The sequence below is a fragment of the Megalopta genalis genome, unplaced genomic scaffold, assembly GCF_051020955.1.
Source record: "Megalopta genalis isolate 19385.01 unplaced genomic scaffold, iyMegGena1_principal scaffold0050, whole genome shotgun sequence".
Classification (NCBI taxonomy): domain Eukaryota; kingdom Metazoa; phylum Arthropoda; class Insecta; order Hymenoptera; family Halictidae; genus Megalopta; species Megalopta genalis.
In genome coordinates this window covers 1,267,364-1,285,220 of record NW_027476119.1, presented here as the reverse complement: position 1 = coordinate 1,285,220, position 17,857 = coordinate 1,267,364, and the positions used below count along the sequence as shown (strand labels likewise).

Here is a 17,857-nt window from a genome sequence, read left to right as displayed (position 1 = left end):
AGATACAATTCCGAAAATTCATGGTAATCGATTTATTCACGCAAGACGTGACCGTGATTGCAATTCAAATGAGAGTCTAGCGACGGATCCAAGAAACGTTTCCCCCATGAAATATTAAAACCTCTTAGCCAATTAGATCGGCGCCTCCAGATACCTTCATATTCGACGATATAATGAAACGAATCATAAATTTTGTCTTTAGAATAAATTCACACGGTGAAACAGCATCAGTAATTATTCAAGGAACTGAATTCTTTCCAATTTCTCTCATTGATAACTGTATATAGGGTGTCTTGTTTAATTAGAGAGAACTGCCAAACAAAAAATTATAATATGATCACTGCTTTTTTGAAGATAGAGCTTTTTTATATACTGTAAAGTACCAAAACACTCCTGTTAAAAATTGATTAATTCTAAGTTTCGATAAAATAAACGAACTTCGAAATCATTCATGGTGCACCGTTTGAAATCAATTGATTTTTTTTCCGATGAAATCTTTGATTTCTAGTTATTTTTAGTAGGACACTTTTTATGGCGAACAGTATGAAGAACGTACTCGTTGAAATTGATTCCGTAGCAGTGCTTGTTTATCTTGAACGGTAAACGTTTCTGTGAACCTCACGAACAGATCTGATCCTCCGGTTTGAATTTCAAAAAAGGAGCACCGTAACGAACGGTAGCAGAGTGGGGCAGTTTATTTTCTTTCTTTTCACGTCCCATAGCAGCCATTTGCTGTTAGGACGAGAACAGGATCGTTTCAACCTTGTGCTCGTTCGTTACATTCGGATATTTATTGTTTACGCGTGTGCGTCGAGCGATTTTACGGTAACTGCTGTTTTAAATTGGGCCCTTACAATTAGATCAGCCGCAGAGTGCACACCATTTGTAATCCACGTGCTACCTTGCTATAAAAGGAACAGTACTTGTTATAAAATGATAACGCGAAACGTTAGTTTGTTTCCTTCTCGCGCGGTTTGTGTACACCGGGTACAAGATATTGTATTAATCTTTTTATTCGGTGATTTTAAATATTGTTTGAAAATACAGAATATGTATATGGATAAATCTTGATAGAGATTCAATCGCCGGGATACAAGAGCTGTGTTACCGTTGGGGTGACTTACCAACCACCAAGGTCGGGTCAATTCGAAGATGGAAATAGTGAAACACTTGAGAAAACATTCTACAATACTCGCCGTCGATCTTGCGACCTCACTTGGTTTTATTTATTCGTGGAACAGGGGACACAAATATGTTGCGTCGGCTGTTTCCTTGTGTTGTATCGGTAAGTGAAAGCAAAAAAAACCCTTGTGTTATATTAGATCTTTATTTATCAACATACTTCTTTTCTTATTTAATTGTATCAGTTATACATTGTATACTATGTATATGTATATATATACATCTCTAAAAATTGATAGATTAAATCGAAATTCTTACAATATTCTCTAGAAGTTCTAGAAGTTCAGATAAATATTTTTATAAATGTGTAAGAGGGTGAAACTTTCTGACCTTGAGCAAGTGTTGCCAAATACTTGTTACACTAGTAGTAGGATATTACACAGATTCGTATCTTTAACACGTTCCGTACCGAGCTGTTTTTACTTGACTTGTCACTCTGGCCATTTGATATTTTGGTTGAAACTTGATATATTATATGTAATTATTAATTATCGTATATACATATATAACAATGCAACAAAGCTAATCTTGACCCATTCTTGTGGTGGAAATTAATTCTTCCGTCTTAAATTTGTTATAAACTATTTTTTTAGCGTATTCAATAAACATGTAAGCATGTACTACTGGTGAGACACGTGGCACGGAACGGGTTATGATACATTATTCAATATTACACAAAATCTCTACTGCCGCGTGTTCACTCTTATCTACTTACTGGTTTTGTATATCCTTCTATCCGGATCTCACATCAGCAGAAAAGTCGATGACTCGTTACAAACACTATACATTGTAGTATAAATTAAAATCGATAGGATAAAATCTGTCTCATAAGTGCAAGATTACACGAAGACACTGTCGAACTTTCGCAAAGCACATATTTAATCAGAAATAATTTGCTGTAGGCAAAAGAAATTTAATATTTGTATATATTATTTTCACAGTTTTAGAGTTAAAACAAATATTAAATTTCTTTTGCCTACGGCAAATTATTATATATAGAAACTAAAATATAATATTATATTTTGTTCCCCGGAAAAAAGAATTGAATTATTTTTTAAATACCGTATAATTTTCGAATTCTTTCCGGTTTCCGGTTCTTTCTGATACTTCTTTAAGATATAAATTATAAATGAAGCATAATTTTCTAATTTCAAGTGTAAAGCAATCATGGATTCTGAAAGTATCCGATCTGACATGATATTATAAAGCATGGGTATTAATCGAGCAATACTTACAGTGATCACAGCGACTTGGAAGAAATCCTCTTTCCTTTCAGGTGGAACCTATTTGTACTCTCGAATTAAGACCCGAGTCAAAATTCGCCCTAATGATGCGGTCATCGTGACTGGTTGCGATTCAGGACTAGGATACAGTTTAGCCCTGCACTGTCGCCAATTAGGGGCGACTGTGATCGCCGGCGTATTACGAAGTGACAGTCCTGGGGCGAAGAAGCTAATGGAGAACGATGCGTTTGTTTATTCTCTGGATGTTACGAAACCCATCAGCGTGACTGACTTCGCAGAGTCCGTACGGACGATCTTGGAACGGGAGAATTTAGGTGAATTACTCCTTTGTTTACTCTGAGAAGAATTGCGACCGAATACTTACAACGAGCGAGGTTTATAGTTACACCCGTACGACTGTCGCGTTCTATTCATGCCACCTGTTAAGCTCGGCTGGCTTCCCACGGTACGCTCACGTCTCCTACTTGAAGAAAAACAAACTGAAACTGGTCCTTGCTGGGTTTTTGGACCCTGGATTGCTAAACCGAAGTCTTATCGTACTCTCCCAAGCCCTTGGGAGGTGTGAACAATTCTACCTTTTCTCGTGGATTTGCGTAAATTCTCGAATTTGCGACAGCTGTACGGGCACCATTTTATTTCGAAAAAAATTGTCGCGCTTCACAGTGTGGTCGAATTGAAGAATATTGGACTAAAATCGAATTACAGTAAATTCTCCATAATTGACGCTCAGATTGTGCACAAAAATGGACAATTCAGGAAGAGGAGATACGATTTTTGGCAGCTGAAGAAATGACGGTGGTTTTTGGTGGGAAAAGGAAGGGAAAGCGGTAAGGCTATGGACAATTTGAGAGAATTTACTGTACTTGCTTCGCCTTCTAATTTTTTGTTATTACACTTCATGTCTACTCTACTCTAATCTTTACTCTATACAGTAAATTCTCCCCAATTGTCCCTCAGCTTGTAAACAAAAATTTGGGATAATTTGGGAAGAGGAGTCGCCGATTGTCAACAATTATAAAAATGAGCCACGAGGCTCGAATAATCGTATCTCCGGAATTGTCCATTTTTATACACAATCTGTGCATCAATTAGGGAGAATTTACTGTACTTTCATAAACGTCCAAATGTTGATATGTATTCTCGGAATATAAAATTAGTAATTAAAATTCAGTGTTTAAAGCTGATCGCTGTCTTTCGATTCAGTATTTTCTGTTTCGGTATTCTCAAATTCACATTTGATATATGACGTATGAAAATGAGAATTTGTGTAGGAAATCCGCAGTCTACTGATAAGAATTCACTGAAATCAAATTTATGTGTTGCGCATTCGTTACTGCGATAACGAAGCTAAGTTTACAGAGAAGCATCGAATTTTATGTGCATGATGCACAATATCGTTGTGTTGATCTCAAAATATCATTCGGATTAATTATACGCGAAGTAATTGTGTATATTACGGTTTCATGATAATAATCTAGCCGAGTTCCGTTCATTACACCACCATACGAATTTTGCATGTTGTATAACGCGTACAAGGTTCTATATCATGTTTATACAGCAGCCTCGGGTAGTGAGTTACGCTTTCATCACGCCGCTCTCCGGAATTAATGCAAAGTAATGATTACAGTTTCAGTATGAACGCGTAAACAAATGGAGATTTTTAATATTCAGCAAGCCGAGGTTGTTGGGTATTCGAGCAGCTAATAAAAGTATTAATAACAACGAGAATTGGAAATGTCAGAGCCGATCGCATTTAATTTCAACGAACAGTAATTAGACTGCAGAACTTATACGACATCTTCCATTTTCATGCATTATTTCAGAAAAGCTGAAACGAGGGAAAAATCTACGCTGTAAACTAAGAAAAGTAGTCGGACAATTATCGATCAATATATCCGGGTAACAATTTGATTTGCTGGGCTCTGATTGGAGCTTATCCGGTTTCCGATAACGCGATTGATTACGGATTAGAGCTCCGTAGGTTAACGAATATTAGAATGATCTATTTACAGAGCTGCGATGCTTGATCAATAATGCCGCCTTGATGATCTTCGGTGAATTCGAATGGCAAACAGAGGAGCAGATCAGGAGTCAAGTGGAAGTCAATTTCCTTGGCACGATGAGAATCACTCGAGAACTGATGCCGATGATCCGAGCGCACTCCAGCCGGATTGTTGTAATCTCGAGCCACTGTAACATCCAGCCGATCCCTGGGGTGGCAGCTTACAGCGGGACCAAGGCTGCGATTGGAGCCTGGGCCACCGCCATGAGGCTCGAGCTAAAGAAGTATGGCGTCAAGGTCGTCTGCTTTATCCCTGGTCTGTAATCAATATTCACGGCATAAGTGAAGTCAGGCAGATTCTATGGCTCGAAACAGTAGCGGACGCGCAATATTAACATTAAATAGCGATCAGTATGACCAGTTTCATATTTTACATTTTCCAATTGTTGTATCTATACAGACATTTTCGTAAAAAAATATTGAATAAATATTTAAAATCAAGCGTCACACGTCAGTTGTAAATAACCGCCGTTGTAAGATGAAAATCGCGAACAATTAAATTGTGTAGAAGGCTTTGTTTCCGAGAAAAATGTGTTTGAAAATCAGTCGAATACGCGTGCATTTAATTAATGATCACTGATTATTAATCAGTACGTACGGATCGCTGATTTACCCGATTGCTTTAAGCTGGTTAAGAAAAACGCGTTAACACGATAAGCGTTGATAATAATTAGTAGCCGACATTTGTATCAGGTGCAAAGACTGATTACACCAGTGCTTTATGTTGTATAGTGAAATCCACAATACTGATTAATATTCTTGATTTTCGCGTTATTTCGAGCCATAAGATTTGCCCGACATTATTTGTATCACGAATAACCATACCACAGACCGTCCTGCCTATTTCCACGTGCAATAATAATACGAGCAAAATAAAAATTGTATTTGTGAATGCGAACAACCATTTGTCAGGTAGAAACGTCTTTCTTTCTTTAACAATTTGACTAACTTGAAAATAATATAATGACAGTCCTACATTTTCTTAATGGGTCTACTGTTTTAAATTTGATGTATAGACGTTCAGCTTGTCAACGAAAATGGGCAATTTGGAAAGAGGAGATACGATTATTCGAGCCCTGCAACTCGTTTTTATAGTTAACGATTGTCAACAACTATAAAAACGTGTTGCAAGGCTCGAATAATCGTACCACCTCTTCCTGTCAATTAGCCGAGCGTCAATTAGCGTCAATACTGTACTCATCTTTTTTTCATGAATGCATAAAATTCGCAATCCAGTAATAAGTACATTCCAGACTAAAAGAAAAATGATTTGCATCTATTTAAAGAAACAGTGGTCAAGTAAACATTAATGTCTCCCTTCAATAATCTTGAATTGTTTTAATTCGTCTACTGCTTTGAATTGCATCGAAAACTTTTTATGAAAGACTTCTCGAATAAAGACTTCTACCGATAAATCATTCGATAATATTCGATAAAGTCGCGGAACTGGAAGGAGAAATATATTATATTGTACCTTCTCACAGGGTCTTTCTTCAGGGAGAGCAACATATTGGCCCGGCAGACTGAATACTTCGAGACGATGAGGAAGTCGATGACAGAGGAAGCGAGGACTTTCTACGGTGATTACTTCACCAGCTACTCGCAATATTTCGGATCCGTAGCGCACGGTGGAAACCTGGAAAAGCTGCCAGACCCGAGGATCTACGAGATCTTTGAAGGCGCACTGCTTGACAAATATCCGTCAGCGCTTTACAAGTGCGTCAGCTTTGAAATTACAGCCCTTCGCAAGAATCGCAGGATTTCTCGAAACAATTCGAAGATCGTATTCTTACAACGACTCGAAGATCTTGAAGAATGAGATGATAGCTTTAATGCGTTTTCTTCTCGAATGTGCAATCTGCTAGTAAATTCTTTTTAATAAGATATTAATTTCGAAATCTACGTTAATAAAATGTTAAACATATTTGGCAAATCTTAATGGACTTTCGAATTGTTTCGAGCATATATATATATACCGATCGATTCGACCGATCTCTCTAGCACCACGTCTGAACTGTTCGAACACGAACGCGAAACTTTCGTTGACAGTGCTCATCGTATTTCGTACCAACGGCCAGTGACAGTTATCTGTGCTATCTACAGTTCACGTAGTTTTATTTTCCATTCGGATAACTGACACCTGCACGAGAACACCTGGCCACTTCAATAAATTGAATCGGTCGCCTAGTTCCAGATATCTCGAGCAATTCATGCAATTAGAGATTAATTATCTCAGACTAACGGAGCTGTTTAATTATTGATCCAGACATGAATCATGGCGATACTTCCTGTATCACGCGTTGTTCAGGATAACGCCGTCCTGCGTGCGCGACCTGCTCGTCCAGAAATTCGTGCAGGCACCTCCTTGGACGAAGAAAACGAATGCTTCCCGTTCCGAAGTGACGCAGAATCCTCCCATGAAGGAAGAGCTGCCGGCAGAGAATGAGAGTCCTTCAATGAATAAAAATAATACAATAGGAAATCAGAATTCGGTGACGAAACTATGTTAACGATTTCTGGATCCTTTTGCAACATAAGCAGACTGCGGATCTGTGTGCTAATTCTTATCTTTATACACCATTCTGCGAAATTTCGAATCAAGGAAAACTTTTCTTGGACAACTAAAATATTACTCATTGTACAAATAAAATAAAGATGCTGTTAGATCTTGTTCATTTATACGCTATATGCATAAAGATCTGCAGTCTAATAGCAAGCTTCAAGAAACTTATAATGTACCGATTGGACTGAATAAAATATCTTTATATCGTTTAATTCTCGTTATTTATACCGGTGAACGATATGGATTAATTTTTTTTATTTTCATTATTCATGACCACAAAATATAAATAATGATCGATCTGACAGATTCGTCATATGAAAGTTTGAAAATTATGCTGCTATGCATAGATTACCTTTTTATTTGATTGAATAAATAAATATTCTAATTCTGTTTTGGTTCATTATTTATTAACATAGAGTTCCCACCTTTTAACATGATAAATTCTCGACCAAGGATTGAGAGAATAAGATATAATTATTGAATCTTCAATATTACGATCGTTGTCTAATAATGTGGATTCTGTAAAAAATAGACAAAATGTATTAAATTTGTATAAAGGTCACATCATGAATTTAGTGATCTCTAATTAGAATTTGATCTTGTCTTTAGCGTTTTCTCTTTTCTCAGATTAACAATATTTAGTACTCGGTCTTTGATTAATCCTTCTCGAAGGATAATTAATAGATTCCATCTAACGATACGAAATACAAGTGAACACCTGCAGACGGAATTATGTACCTTCGATAACATAAAATGTGACTGTTGGATCTATTTGAGAGGCTCTTGACACATTGTTGTTTATCAAAGAAAATCGACGATTTTTCCGATCTAATATCGAGCTCAATTCGTTGGAGATATTTTAAGACTTTCCATTTAGTCTTTATCGGTAAACTAACGGGTGCTCATTGTCTGCCGGTGTCAGGTGTACGATTTCAAGTGTTTTTGAATATTTCTTATGACGATTGCCACTGCCCCCGTCCAATCGATTAGATAGCACCACGAAATAAATACCGGCTGTTTGGATGGAGCAGTTATCAGTTGTCTCCAAGTCGTAACAACCAGTAAAATGGCATTCATCCACTACGGTAAGTAACTATTACTGAAAATTATCATTACCATCAGATATAACAAATATATTAAATATTATTATTATTAAATATTATTCTCAAAGACTGCAACAACTATACTGCACATGTTTATAAAAGCGCAGATTTTTTTATAAACTAGTCTACCAACTTTTTAGTCTTCTTAAAGCTTAGCAATTTGCACAATTTGTCGTGCATACTAAATGAAAATACGTTTCCTCTTAGTGATCTCTCGATGCCGCAATTTTCACGCACAGCACTGCGAAAAACTTTGTCGCATAGTTTATTAACTAGAGTGCGCACGGAACACATAGAACCCTCGGATTGCCAATAAATTTGAAAACTCCAAGATATTTCAGGGGAGTACGGTAGTTCTGTAATAACGAAACGAAATGTTTCCGGTGATTGCAGTTCTCGTCATCGCAGCTTTCTGCATCGCCGACTCCATGCAGTCGCCGCACGAGCTCTGCGCGAATGGTCCGGCTCCCAAGAATGTCAACATCGTGGGCTGCAGCAAGCTTCCTTGTGACCTTAAGAGAGGTTCCAACGTTGAAGCTGCCATCGACTTCGCCGTCCGTAAGTAAATATAATACGCAAGACGATTGCGAAAACCAATCTAAGCTGCATTTTCAAAAGATTCTGCTCTATCCCGTGGTTTAATGTTCACAAAATACCAACTACGTTTCTTCTTGAAAATACATACATAAAATAGATTTCAAATTCATACTCGTAGATGGATACTTGAAACTTTAAACAGCTGCGTTTCGAAACGAGTGTGTCAAGTTAGCGTCTTGACTTTCACCTAGAAAACTGGATAATAAACTTTTAATGTCGGACAATATTTATACACTTTCACTGCGAATCACTTGCTCAGATTTGAAAATTACAAAATTACAATTTGACCTTTCAATTTTTATTTAATTAAAAAATACTATAATGCTTTAATATAATATAGATATTTTATAATATACATATGTATAGTTTATAATGTATACAGGGTGTCCCACAAAAATGTCTCGCAATTCGAAAATGGTGGCCCTGAGGTCATTTGAAGTAACTTTTTGAAATGACCTCAGAAATCCCCCCATTTCCGTGACAGTCATAGTGTTAAACGGAATTCATTTCGTGCAGAAATTTTGGGAACCATCTGTATCTTGTTTAAACTGTATCGATTTAGCCGGATTAGCTTTGTTAAATGTAGAACTTTGATCGTCCTGTTGACCATTTCGGATTCACGGATAAAGGGCCGAAAGGGTATTGCGTCTGCCTTCAGGGGCGAGTTGGATAGTCGTTCTCAGTCTGAAAATCTGTTACAGTTGCGAACACAAAGACCCTGAGGCCCGAGGTTGATGTGCAAGTTGGAAACGGACACGTCAAGTACCCGCTCCCCGAGCAGAACGCCTGCAAGAGTCTTGTGGGCGCAGAATGCCCCCTGGACAAGGGTGAGGTTGTCACCTACAAGCTGAAGATGCCAGTTGAGAAGATATATCCCAAGATCGCCCTGATCATCCAACTGTCTCTGATTGACGAGCACGGAGATGTCCAGGTGTGCCTGAGAATCCCGGCTAAGGTTGTCGACTAGACGATCAAGTGGACTACGGCTTTCCGAATTGGACAAATTATAACTACTATTAATCGATGAATTGGACATGTCATTATTTATCTAAATATGAAATATAATTAATTATTTAAATATTTGATTGTCTTGTTCACTTTCCATTCTGCATTTGTAAGAATTTGTACATATAACGGAGTCGTTGCATAGGACTACTGCTAGCGAAAATAGATTCGTTCAGGAATTTCAAGATAGCATAATTAAAATGAAAGGAGTGAAATTTTGAAAGATCAATTATGATAGAAACGAAGAGGAGCAAATTCTGATCCCCATCAGCACTTTCAGATCAAAAATGATTAGATCATGAAGTGTCTATCTGTTAATATTTCTATTGTTTCTAACTTATTAAAAATAATGAAAAGAAGAGAACACACTTTCATTGAACTGTGTTGCTTACGATTTGCTTAGAACATGTGTACTTCGCCGTAAAATTCGTCATCTACATGCGACGCTTAACAAGAAACAAATGGCTGCCGAGAATAGTCGCTAAATGGCCAATGTTTAAAGAAACTGATAATCACTTGCGAAAGTTCTTGTCTCGGAGGGAGGAACGTATATTTAGAGAGAAGTCTTGATCGCGCGAAAGGTCGATAAGAAGGTCCGATTACAGAATTCATTATGATAGTTAGCGGCCGAAGGATCTATTAAATGAAGGATCTCTCTAATGGAGTTTGAAATGAATTGCGCTTTTACTGCTTTCAAAACACACGCCGCATCCGCAGGTAAACTTCAGAGAAGTAGATAAAAGATTATGCGACTCAGATATTTAACTCTGATAAAAATGATAGATCTGATGTAATCCTTCGCGGAGGGAGGTATCAAATTTTAAAATATTCCACTGCCTCTCCTTTAACCTTTACAGGACCGTAAGGTTGCTAAGAGTAAATATTAGTATGTAATTGTTTAATTTAGTTTGTTTAGACGTAAAATAAATAAAAATCATGAGAAAAAAATGTAGTTATTTTTTTAATTTTATAGAAAATATTTTTCTTAATGGACTATAAAGGTAACACAAATTATATGGTTAATATAATGGTTATAAATGTATAATGGTTAATATATGGTTATAAATGTTAATTAAAATAATACAAAGTTATGAAATACAAATTACTATACAAAATGATGTACTAATTATGATATTCTGCGAAGCAATTTCTTTTGGGTGTGAAGCAAAGTATATATATTATGATACATATATTATGCGTCCTATTTTCTATGCGGCGTTTAACACAATTTGCATGTCTTTTCATTTTTTTTCCGCTTTTTGCATGTTGCGTACTGGCAAATTGCGTTTTTGTACCAAAAATAATCAATAATTAAATACGGCAATCAGCAATTTTAAAATCGGGAAAAATGTTTCCCTTGGTCGTGAAGGGGTTAAGAAACGATTCGCATCATTATTTTTAGAGGGAACTGTTCCTGCAGAGTATAAATGAAGTAACATTAAAGTAACAATGAAGTAACATCAACGCAAATTGTGAATAATTAGACCGAAATCTCAGCGTAGCGTTTGCAACAAACGATTGACTTCGAAAGATTCTGTGTTATCGAATCGATGAACTTCTGGTTCACGAAGTTTCAGATTTATCTATATCGTTCCAAGTCGCCAGTAATTAAGGAACATTTTATCGTTCCTCGTTAAGGGTTTTACTGGACTAGAACTGACCGTTCATTAAATTTCAAGTTCCCGTTGCAGCGAATCGTGCGCAATCGCGTGCACCGGAAACGCATAAAGTCTACTGTTCACGAATTTAATGATTCGGTCTAGCCGTCGAATACGATTTCGGGCGAAGATTATCCGAATGAACTACGCATCGCTACGATAATAGATGTGCTACCATAATCAATACGATAGACATTCCGTCCGGGTAACGACGTCCGAGCTCTGAAGCGTTTTTTCTCTCTGTTCATCCTCGACGTATAATCGATGAGTTTTCGTAAATGGCGAACAGACGATCATCCATGAAAGTTACGGGTTATACACGCGTGTCCGGCGGAGAAAGAGACGAGATGAAAATCCAGGGGGTTCGGGCGTGTGCCTGACCCACATCTCTGTACAACGATCGACCCGGTCGCATGGCTGTGAAAGATATCTAGCGATGTCTTTGAACCTGCACCTAACGCGAACTATAACTCGATAATTCGGAGTAGATTGCAATTCTCGATTATCTAAAGCGTTGTTCCAGCTTTGTTCTGAAATACCTCTTCATTGATCCGGTTTTCAGCTATTTACATCACGATTCTATTTACCTTTGTTTTTACCTATTTGAAAATCCACGATTTACACTCTGGTGTCCTAGATTTTAATAATATTCGCATTATACTATAAGGTGATTGCTCACTTGCAGCTTTAATGACTTGAAACAATTACAGTAAATTCTCCCTAATTGACGCTCAGATCGTATACAAATATGGACAATTTGGGAGAGGAGATACGATTATTCAAGCTTTGTCGCTCGTTTTTATAGTTACCGATTCTCAACAACTATAAAAACGAGGACAAGAAATCTATAAAAATGGACAGAAAGGGGCCTTGCAGCTCGTTTTTCTAGTTGCTGACAATCGGTAACTATAAAAACGAGTTGCAAGGCTCTTCTCAAGCCTCTTCCCAAATTGTCCATTTTTGTACGGAATCTGAGTGCCAATTAAGAAGAATTTATCATATCTGGTAAAACTTTTGCCATAAGTAACATAGTCACATCGTGAATCGTCGAAATAGATTCATAATCTAATCAGGCTATTCAACCAATTGAGGGTCCATACAAAGATCGAGCACTTAATGGCAGTAAAGATCACAATTTGAGCCAGCATACAAAAGTATATTGAACATAGTAACGTGATCGTACCATTAGAATTTCTGGAAGGGTAAACATCAGTCCATGGAACTACCCCCACCATGTTAATTCTTTCAGCTGCCCGACTGTGAGCCGCGCACAAAGCACTTAATGACGTTGACGGCCAGGTACACGTGTCGTTTCTATTTTATCTTACGTGCAAGCGGACGTCACTCGGCCGGAATAATGTCAAGGACAAGTGTCGGCCAATCGGATGGACCGACAAATTTGTAAACGATTGACGCAAGGTGCACACCCTCTGCAGAAGGACGCGTGTGACTTCCGAGCTGTGTACCGTCGTAACGATCAACCAATTAATTTAATTAAATTGACCAACCGCCTACACATTGTCTCTCCCCTTTGGGCGGAATCTCTTTAGACCTGTTTTATGACACACATCGCACCCCTTGTTTGGCGATTGATGGCCCTCGAGCTTTGAGGATACGAGGAAACGGAACCGGCCTCTCGAATGGTGTCTCAATAATTAGACGAACAGATATTTTCGTGGCTCCCACCAATTCAAGTCTCCAATGTGAAATCTAAGAAAATTATGGAATCTACGTTTTCATTCTTTTACGGTGTTTCACGTCTGTGCGACCCAGACCATGTATTAAGCTAACAATAACTCTTTCAATGACCACCTTATTGGAGTAAGATTTATTGAATTCTACAAACAAATTTTTGCTTTTTCTTTCGCATTTTTATATTAATTAATATATTCTTCCACATAATCTTCCCCTTGCGGTGTCGGACTCGTTATGAAACTTTCGAACGATAATCAACTAAATATAGATTTCATTTGTATGTTTCAAATGACATTAAAAATTCAATTTCACTCTTGTCTATATTCAGCAATTACTGTTATCAATCAACATTACATATTACATATTAGAATGAACTTATTAACGACAAAGAATGACTAACAATGTTAAAAACATCTTTTTGGACCAAACACTATCAATGTAAGTTTTTATGAATACAGCAGAGGATGGTAAAAGTTATATTTACAGGATGTCCCAAAATTATGGTACTTCCGGGAAATGAGAAGTTCCTGAGATCATTTGAAGTAACTTTTTCCTTGGCGAAAATGCAATCTGCGGCTTCGTTCACGAGTTATTAACGAGAAATGTTGTCGAGAAACCGTTTCGACGAGCGGACGAAACCCAGTTCCGTTCATTGGCTCGCGCGAGCTAATCTCGCCCTTTATTGGTCAGTGTATTTTGTTAATAACTCGTAAAAGAAGCCGCGGATTGCACTTCCGCTGAGAGAATAGTTACTCCGAATGATCTCAGGAACTCCTCACTTCCCGGAAGTACCATAATTTTGGGACACCCTGTACGTTTCATATCGTTCTTTCGAATTGAAACTTTTCTATCCACAGAATGTTCCAAGAATGTTGAGGGCTAATTATACGTGGTGGTCTCTAATAATGATTTAATTTCAGAACTAATTTGTTCAGCATTCGGCTATCGTTTACCTCGTTGACCACATCAGACGATAACGAGGAACCTAAAGCTTACGAGGCCAGAGGGGTGAATGGTCACAAAGGACCAGCAATATTCTGCGAAGCGTAAACAGAAACACTACCGCTAGTACTATGCGATGTTCTCGAAACTTCAGAGAAACATTAACACGTTACGCACTAGACATTCTGCTGCTCACTGGTTTACAAAAATAGAAAGTCAATTCTAAAATGGTCAATCGCAAAGCAATTGAACCATATGAGTCTTTGAAAAATAATTTACAGATAGCGTTGTATTATGTTCGACTCAATCAAATTATTAATAAAAGAAGGAAATGTCTGTATGGTTCCTACATTAGCTAATAATTTTTATTTTGCATACAAATCCGCAGTCTATCGATGATTTAATTTCTGACGGCCGTGACTAATACTAAAATTTAATATAGCGAATATGAGTGAGACGAGTTGAGGTTTGCCGGTAGCCATGTTGAATAGGTAATATTAACTACCAACGTGTTAAGTTTTGTTTGGTTTCGCAGCCATCGCTGACTCCGGTTCGACCGCAGGAGGGAAAGAGCGTGAAATGGATATGTAATGCCGACCCACGGAAACTACACAGGGGGCTCGCATTCTTCCGTTCGTATATTCCTTATCCCTCTTTTTCCGCTGTCTTGCCACCCCTCAGTGGCTACAACTTTATGGCACGCGTACGTAATACCGATCCGAACGAAGTCAGTAATGATAATGATCTCGGGGTTGGGCGTGCTTCGCGTACGAACCAGTCTGGAAACAAATAGGTTGCGATTGGCCCACCGGCCACCGATGCTTCCTCCGCGGAGTTGCCGCTTAACGATAACGTTATTGATAAGCACCAATAAACGCCGCTACTACAAATCCATACATCGATGTCTATCGATATTTTCGTTTCCAACCCCGAAATCGCATTCAGGCTGTCAATAACGAGACTATTACGCAACCAACTATCGAAGCTAAATAAATAGAGCGAGGTTTCGTTACCTTGATGTGCTTATTCGCACATCAGTGCGTAAAATGTATCAATCGCAAGGGACAGCCGAATAAATTTTCCAAATTGCACCTGCTCGTATTTTCTAGTAAGTACCATTTCGAATGATGATCGGAGGAAAAATAAAAAGCTGATTGGCTCGGCAGGGTGACTCGGAAGTGTTAATTAACGCAGACGCGATCATTAGCGGAACACTACTCGTTACCGAGTGGCAACATTGATGAACCTATATTGCGATTTTAGTGTCCGATTATTCAATGCTACGTGCAAATCGGCACGATGCAGGCGCATTATAAACGAAACGTACACGAAGCAAACCGAGCAAAATGTTACAACTTGTAGGCTATTGTATTCAAATGAAATACTAAACAAACCGATGCGCTTGATCGACGATCATTGCACGTACAAATGCGTCAACGAGGAATTGTTTTCGCGGCATGAAATCGCGCGTGTGTATAAATAGAGGAGACTGGAACTTCGCATGCACTTAGTTCGGCTCGGGCTCTTTTGGACACGAGTCCTCTCCTCTCTCACCCGGTGCATCCGACAGTAATGCACCGGCTTGAAAAATGACCGTGTGTATATGCGTGCGGAACGCGGCCCAGAGATTTCGTACCGCGAGAGATTAATGAGACCCGCGTTTCACTGCACTTCGAACAGCATCCCGGACCTTCGCAGCTTAAAAACGGTTGCTTTTCCCTTTTCGATGCCGACTTTTTTCGCCATCCCCGATACCGAATCGCGTTATCGAGAACGTCAGGTAATAACCGGCTAGTTCGGATCCGACGAGGACGCGAATTAACGCCGAGCCGAGGGAAATTTTTCCCGGTTTTCAATTATTAGTAGGTCAGCCATCATCGCCGGAACCGACTTTTACATAAAACTCGGTGAGTTCGCGTTCCGCCCACGTCTCGCTTCAAGTATTGTACAATACCTATGCAATCCTATCGGATCGTCAAGTGCTGGTAACATGCAGCTACGTGAGCGCGGAACGAATGAGACCGGAAGAATAGAGTCGGAAACTCGGCGACACTTTCGTACCCAGTCGTGGAAAATTAATTAGGCGTGACATTTACGAAATAAGTCGATTCGAACATCCTTCCTGGTCGAAAATAAATAGCCCCTGTCGCGTACACGTTACCGTGCCATTTTTACGTGGCTCGATTTAGAGAACCGATCTCCGTAGTCACTTTTGTGTATTCTTTTCTTGGTATAATTTCTCTCAGCTCTTTTCCCACTTGGAAAACTGTATTTATGGACATTGTGATAACGATGGGGTTCAAGAAGGCTGCAATGAACGGAGTTCTTCAACTTGTTTACCGTCTGACAGTACTTATGATCTAAAATATCTATGTGATACGATACATAAAACGTAAGAAGTGTTTACAAGCTAATGTGGAAAAAAAACTGGTACGAAACGGAAACTCATAAAGCTGAACCCTCGACCGCGTCCCTAGTGTCAATTTGACATTATTTTCAAGTTTCAGAGTATATTATTCTGCTATTTTTAGGAAAATCGATCTCAGACTTTATGATTTTTATTTTTTTAACATGGAGTATATGTATTTGTTATTATCAATGGAAAAGCGTACAACGTAAAGGTGTGATAATATTTTATGCGAGAAGAGTCTTGTGTGTCAATTTGTCACACGAAAGCCACGTTAAGTTGGTAAAATCGGACTTTAATAAACGTGTTTTCATGAAGGAAGTTAGAGGATATATGAGAAAATATTTCATTGTATAGGTTATTTTTTAAAAATCCAATTTTTAAATACTATTTCTCGATTTTTTAAATCAATCGAACGTTCGACGCACAACCGATGTACGCAATTCTGCCGGTGATTCAAACGTTCCCGGGTCAGGCGAAATTCGTGAAAAAAGTACTCTCCGCTTGACCGAGCTTAATTAACCGTGATCAACGAGGGCAGAAGCGTGCAGCAAGGTTAATACACTCTGAATTAAAGCGAATTTCCCCCCGCTGCGGCTGTCTTGCCGATTAGGAGAAGGAAAGAGAGACGAATGTCTATGATCTTCTTCGAATGACACCTAACCTCAATCTCGTAAACGAGTTTACGATCTGTCCGGTAAGATGTATGCGATCATGCATGCCCCGGAAACACTGAAATCATCGCTCAGCGTCTTGACTCGATAACCAGACTCAAATAAGATTCAATTGAATATAAATGCTGCATCGAAAGTTTAAGTCCATGCAAATTGAGGATTATTATTCATTATTATTATTATTATTATTGTTATTATTATTATTATTATTCATTAAACGTCGCAATGAGATCGTTCACCGCACGGAGATTGTAGAATAAGGCTGTTCCTTATTATTCTCTAGGAAATTAATTGTACGCATTCGAATGTCGGTACACAAACAATCCAAATACAATATATTTTATTACCTGACTGCAAAGAGTGTAGCAGGTGTACATGTGACAACTCGTGCGACACAGAATAACTAAGTCCCATATGACACTTGTACTTCAGTACTAGTCGCATATTAAAAAAGTGCTGGGCATTAGAGAGAGAGAGAGAGAGAGAGAGAGAGAGAGAGAGAGAGAGAGAGAGAGAGAGAGAGAGAGAGGGAGAGAGAGAGAGAGAGAGAGAGAGAGAGAGAGAGAGAGAGAGAGAGGGTGATGTTATCTGAATGGAAAGAGAGGTGGGATCAGCTTTATTATAATTGTTAAGAGCGAGCGAGTGAAAGGGACTTGTATCAGTCGGTGAACAAAGTGGTGGGGCAGGATTGTGACGAGCCGGGTGCCTTCGTGTCGCTTGTGAAC

General features: G+C 38.5%; 2 protein-coding genes and 1 long non-coding RNA gene across 6 annotated transcripts; 2 read left to right on the top strand and 1 right to left on the bottom strand.

The window, feature by feature from the left end:
* Positions 1 to 106: 106 nt before the first annotated feature.
* sro (SDR family oxidoreductase shroud) lies at positions 107 to 7,263 on the top strand. Of its 3 annotated transcripts, none has more exons than XM_076527909.1 (6): positions 107 to 825; positions 1,075 to 1,285; positions 2,459 to 2,740; positions 4,439 to 4,744; positions 5,973 to 6,204; positions 6,755 to 7,263. In XM_076527909.1, the coding sequence occupies exons 2-6, from the start codon at positions 1,153 to 1,155 to the stop codon at positions 6,996 to 6,998; spliced, it is 1,197 nt and encodes a 398-aa protein (XP_076384024.1). In that variant the 5' UTR covers positions 107 to 825; positions 1,075 to 1,152; the 3' UTR covers positions 6,999 to 7,263. The 3 variants fall into 3 exon arrangements, with proteins under 3 accessions (XP_076384024.1, XP_076384026.1, XP_076384025.1); XM_076527911.1 differs by having other exon boundaries at positions 107 to 948; XM_076527910.1 differs by having other exon boundaries at positions 107 to 948; positions 1,048 to 1,285.
* LOC117226682 (uncharacterized) lies at positions 3,723 to 17,564 on the bottom strand. Of its 2 annotated transcripts, none has more exons than XR_004491854.2 (3): positions 17,480 to 17,564; positions 5,963 to 6,917; positions 3,723 to 4,746 (listed from the first exon to the last, which is right to left on the bottom strand). It is a non-coding gene; the product is annotated as an uncharacterized LOC117226682 (long non-coding RNA). The 2 variants fall into 2 exon arrangements; XR_013035522.1 differs by lacking the exon at positions 17,480 to 17,564 and adding an exon at positions 7,790 to 7,925 and having other exon boundaries at positions 5,963 to 7,570.
* LOC117226681 (NPC intracellular cholesterol transporter 2 homolog a) lies at positions 8,007 to 9,831 on the top strand. The gene is made up of 3 exons (XM_033481272.2): positions 8,007 to 8,136; positions 8,548 to 8,712; positions 9,453 to 9,831. The coding sequence occupies exons 1-3, from the start codon at positions 8,118 to 8,120 to the stop codon at positions 9,716 to 9,718; spliced, it is 450 nt and encodes a 149-aa protein (XP_033337163.2). The 5' UTR covers positions 8,007 to 8,117; the 3' UTR covers positions 9,719 to 9,831.
* Positions 17,565 to 17,857: the final 293 nt, after the last annotated feature.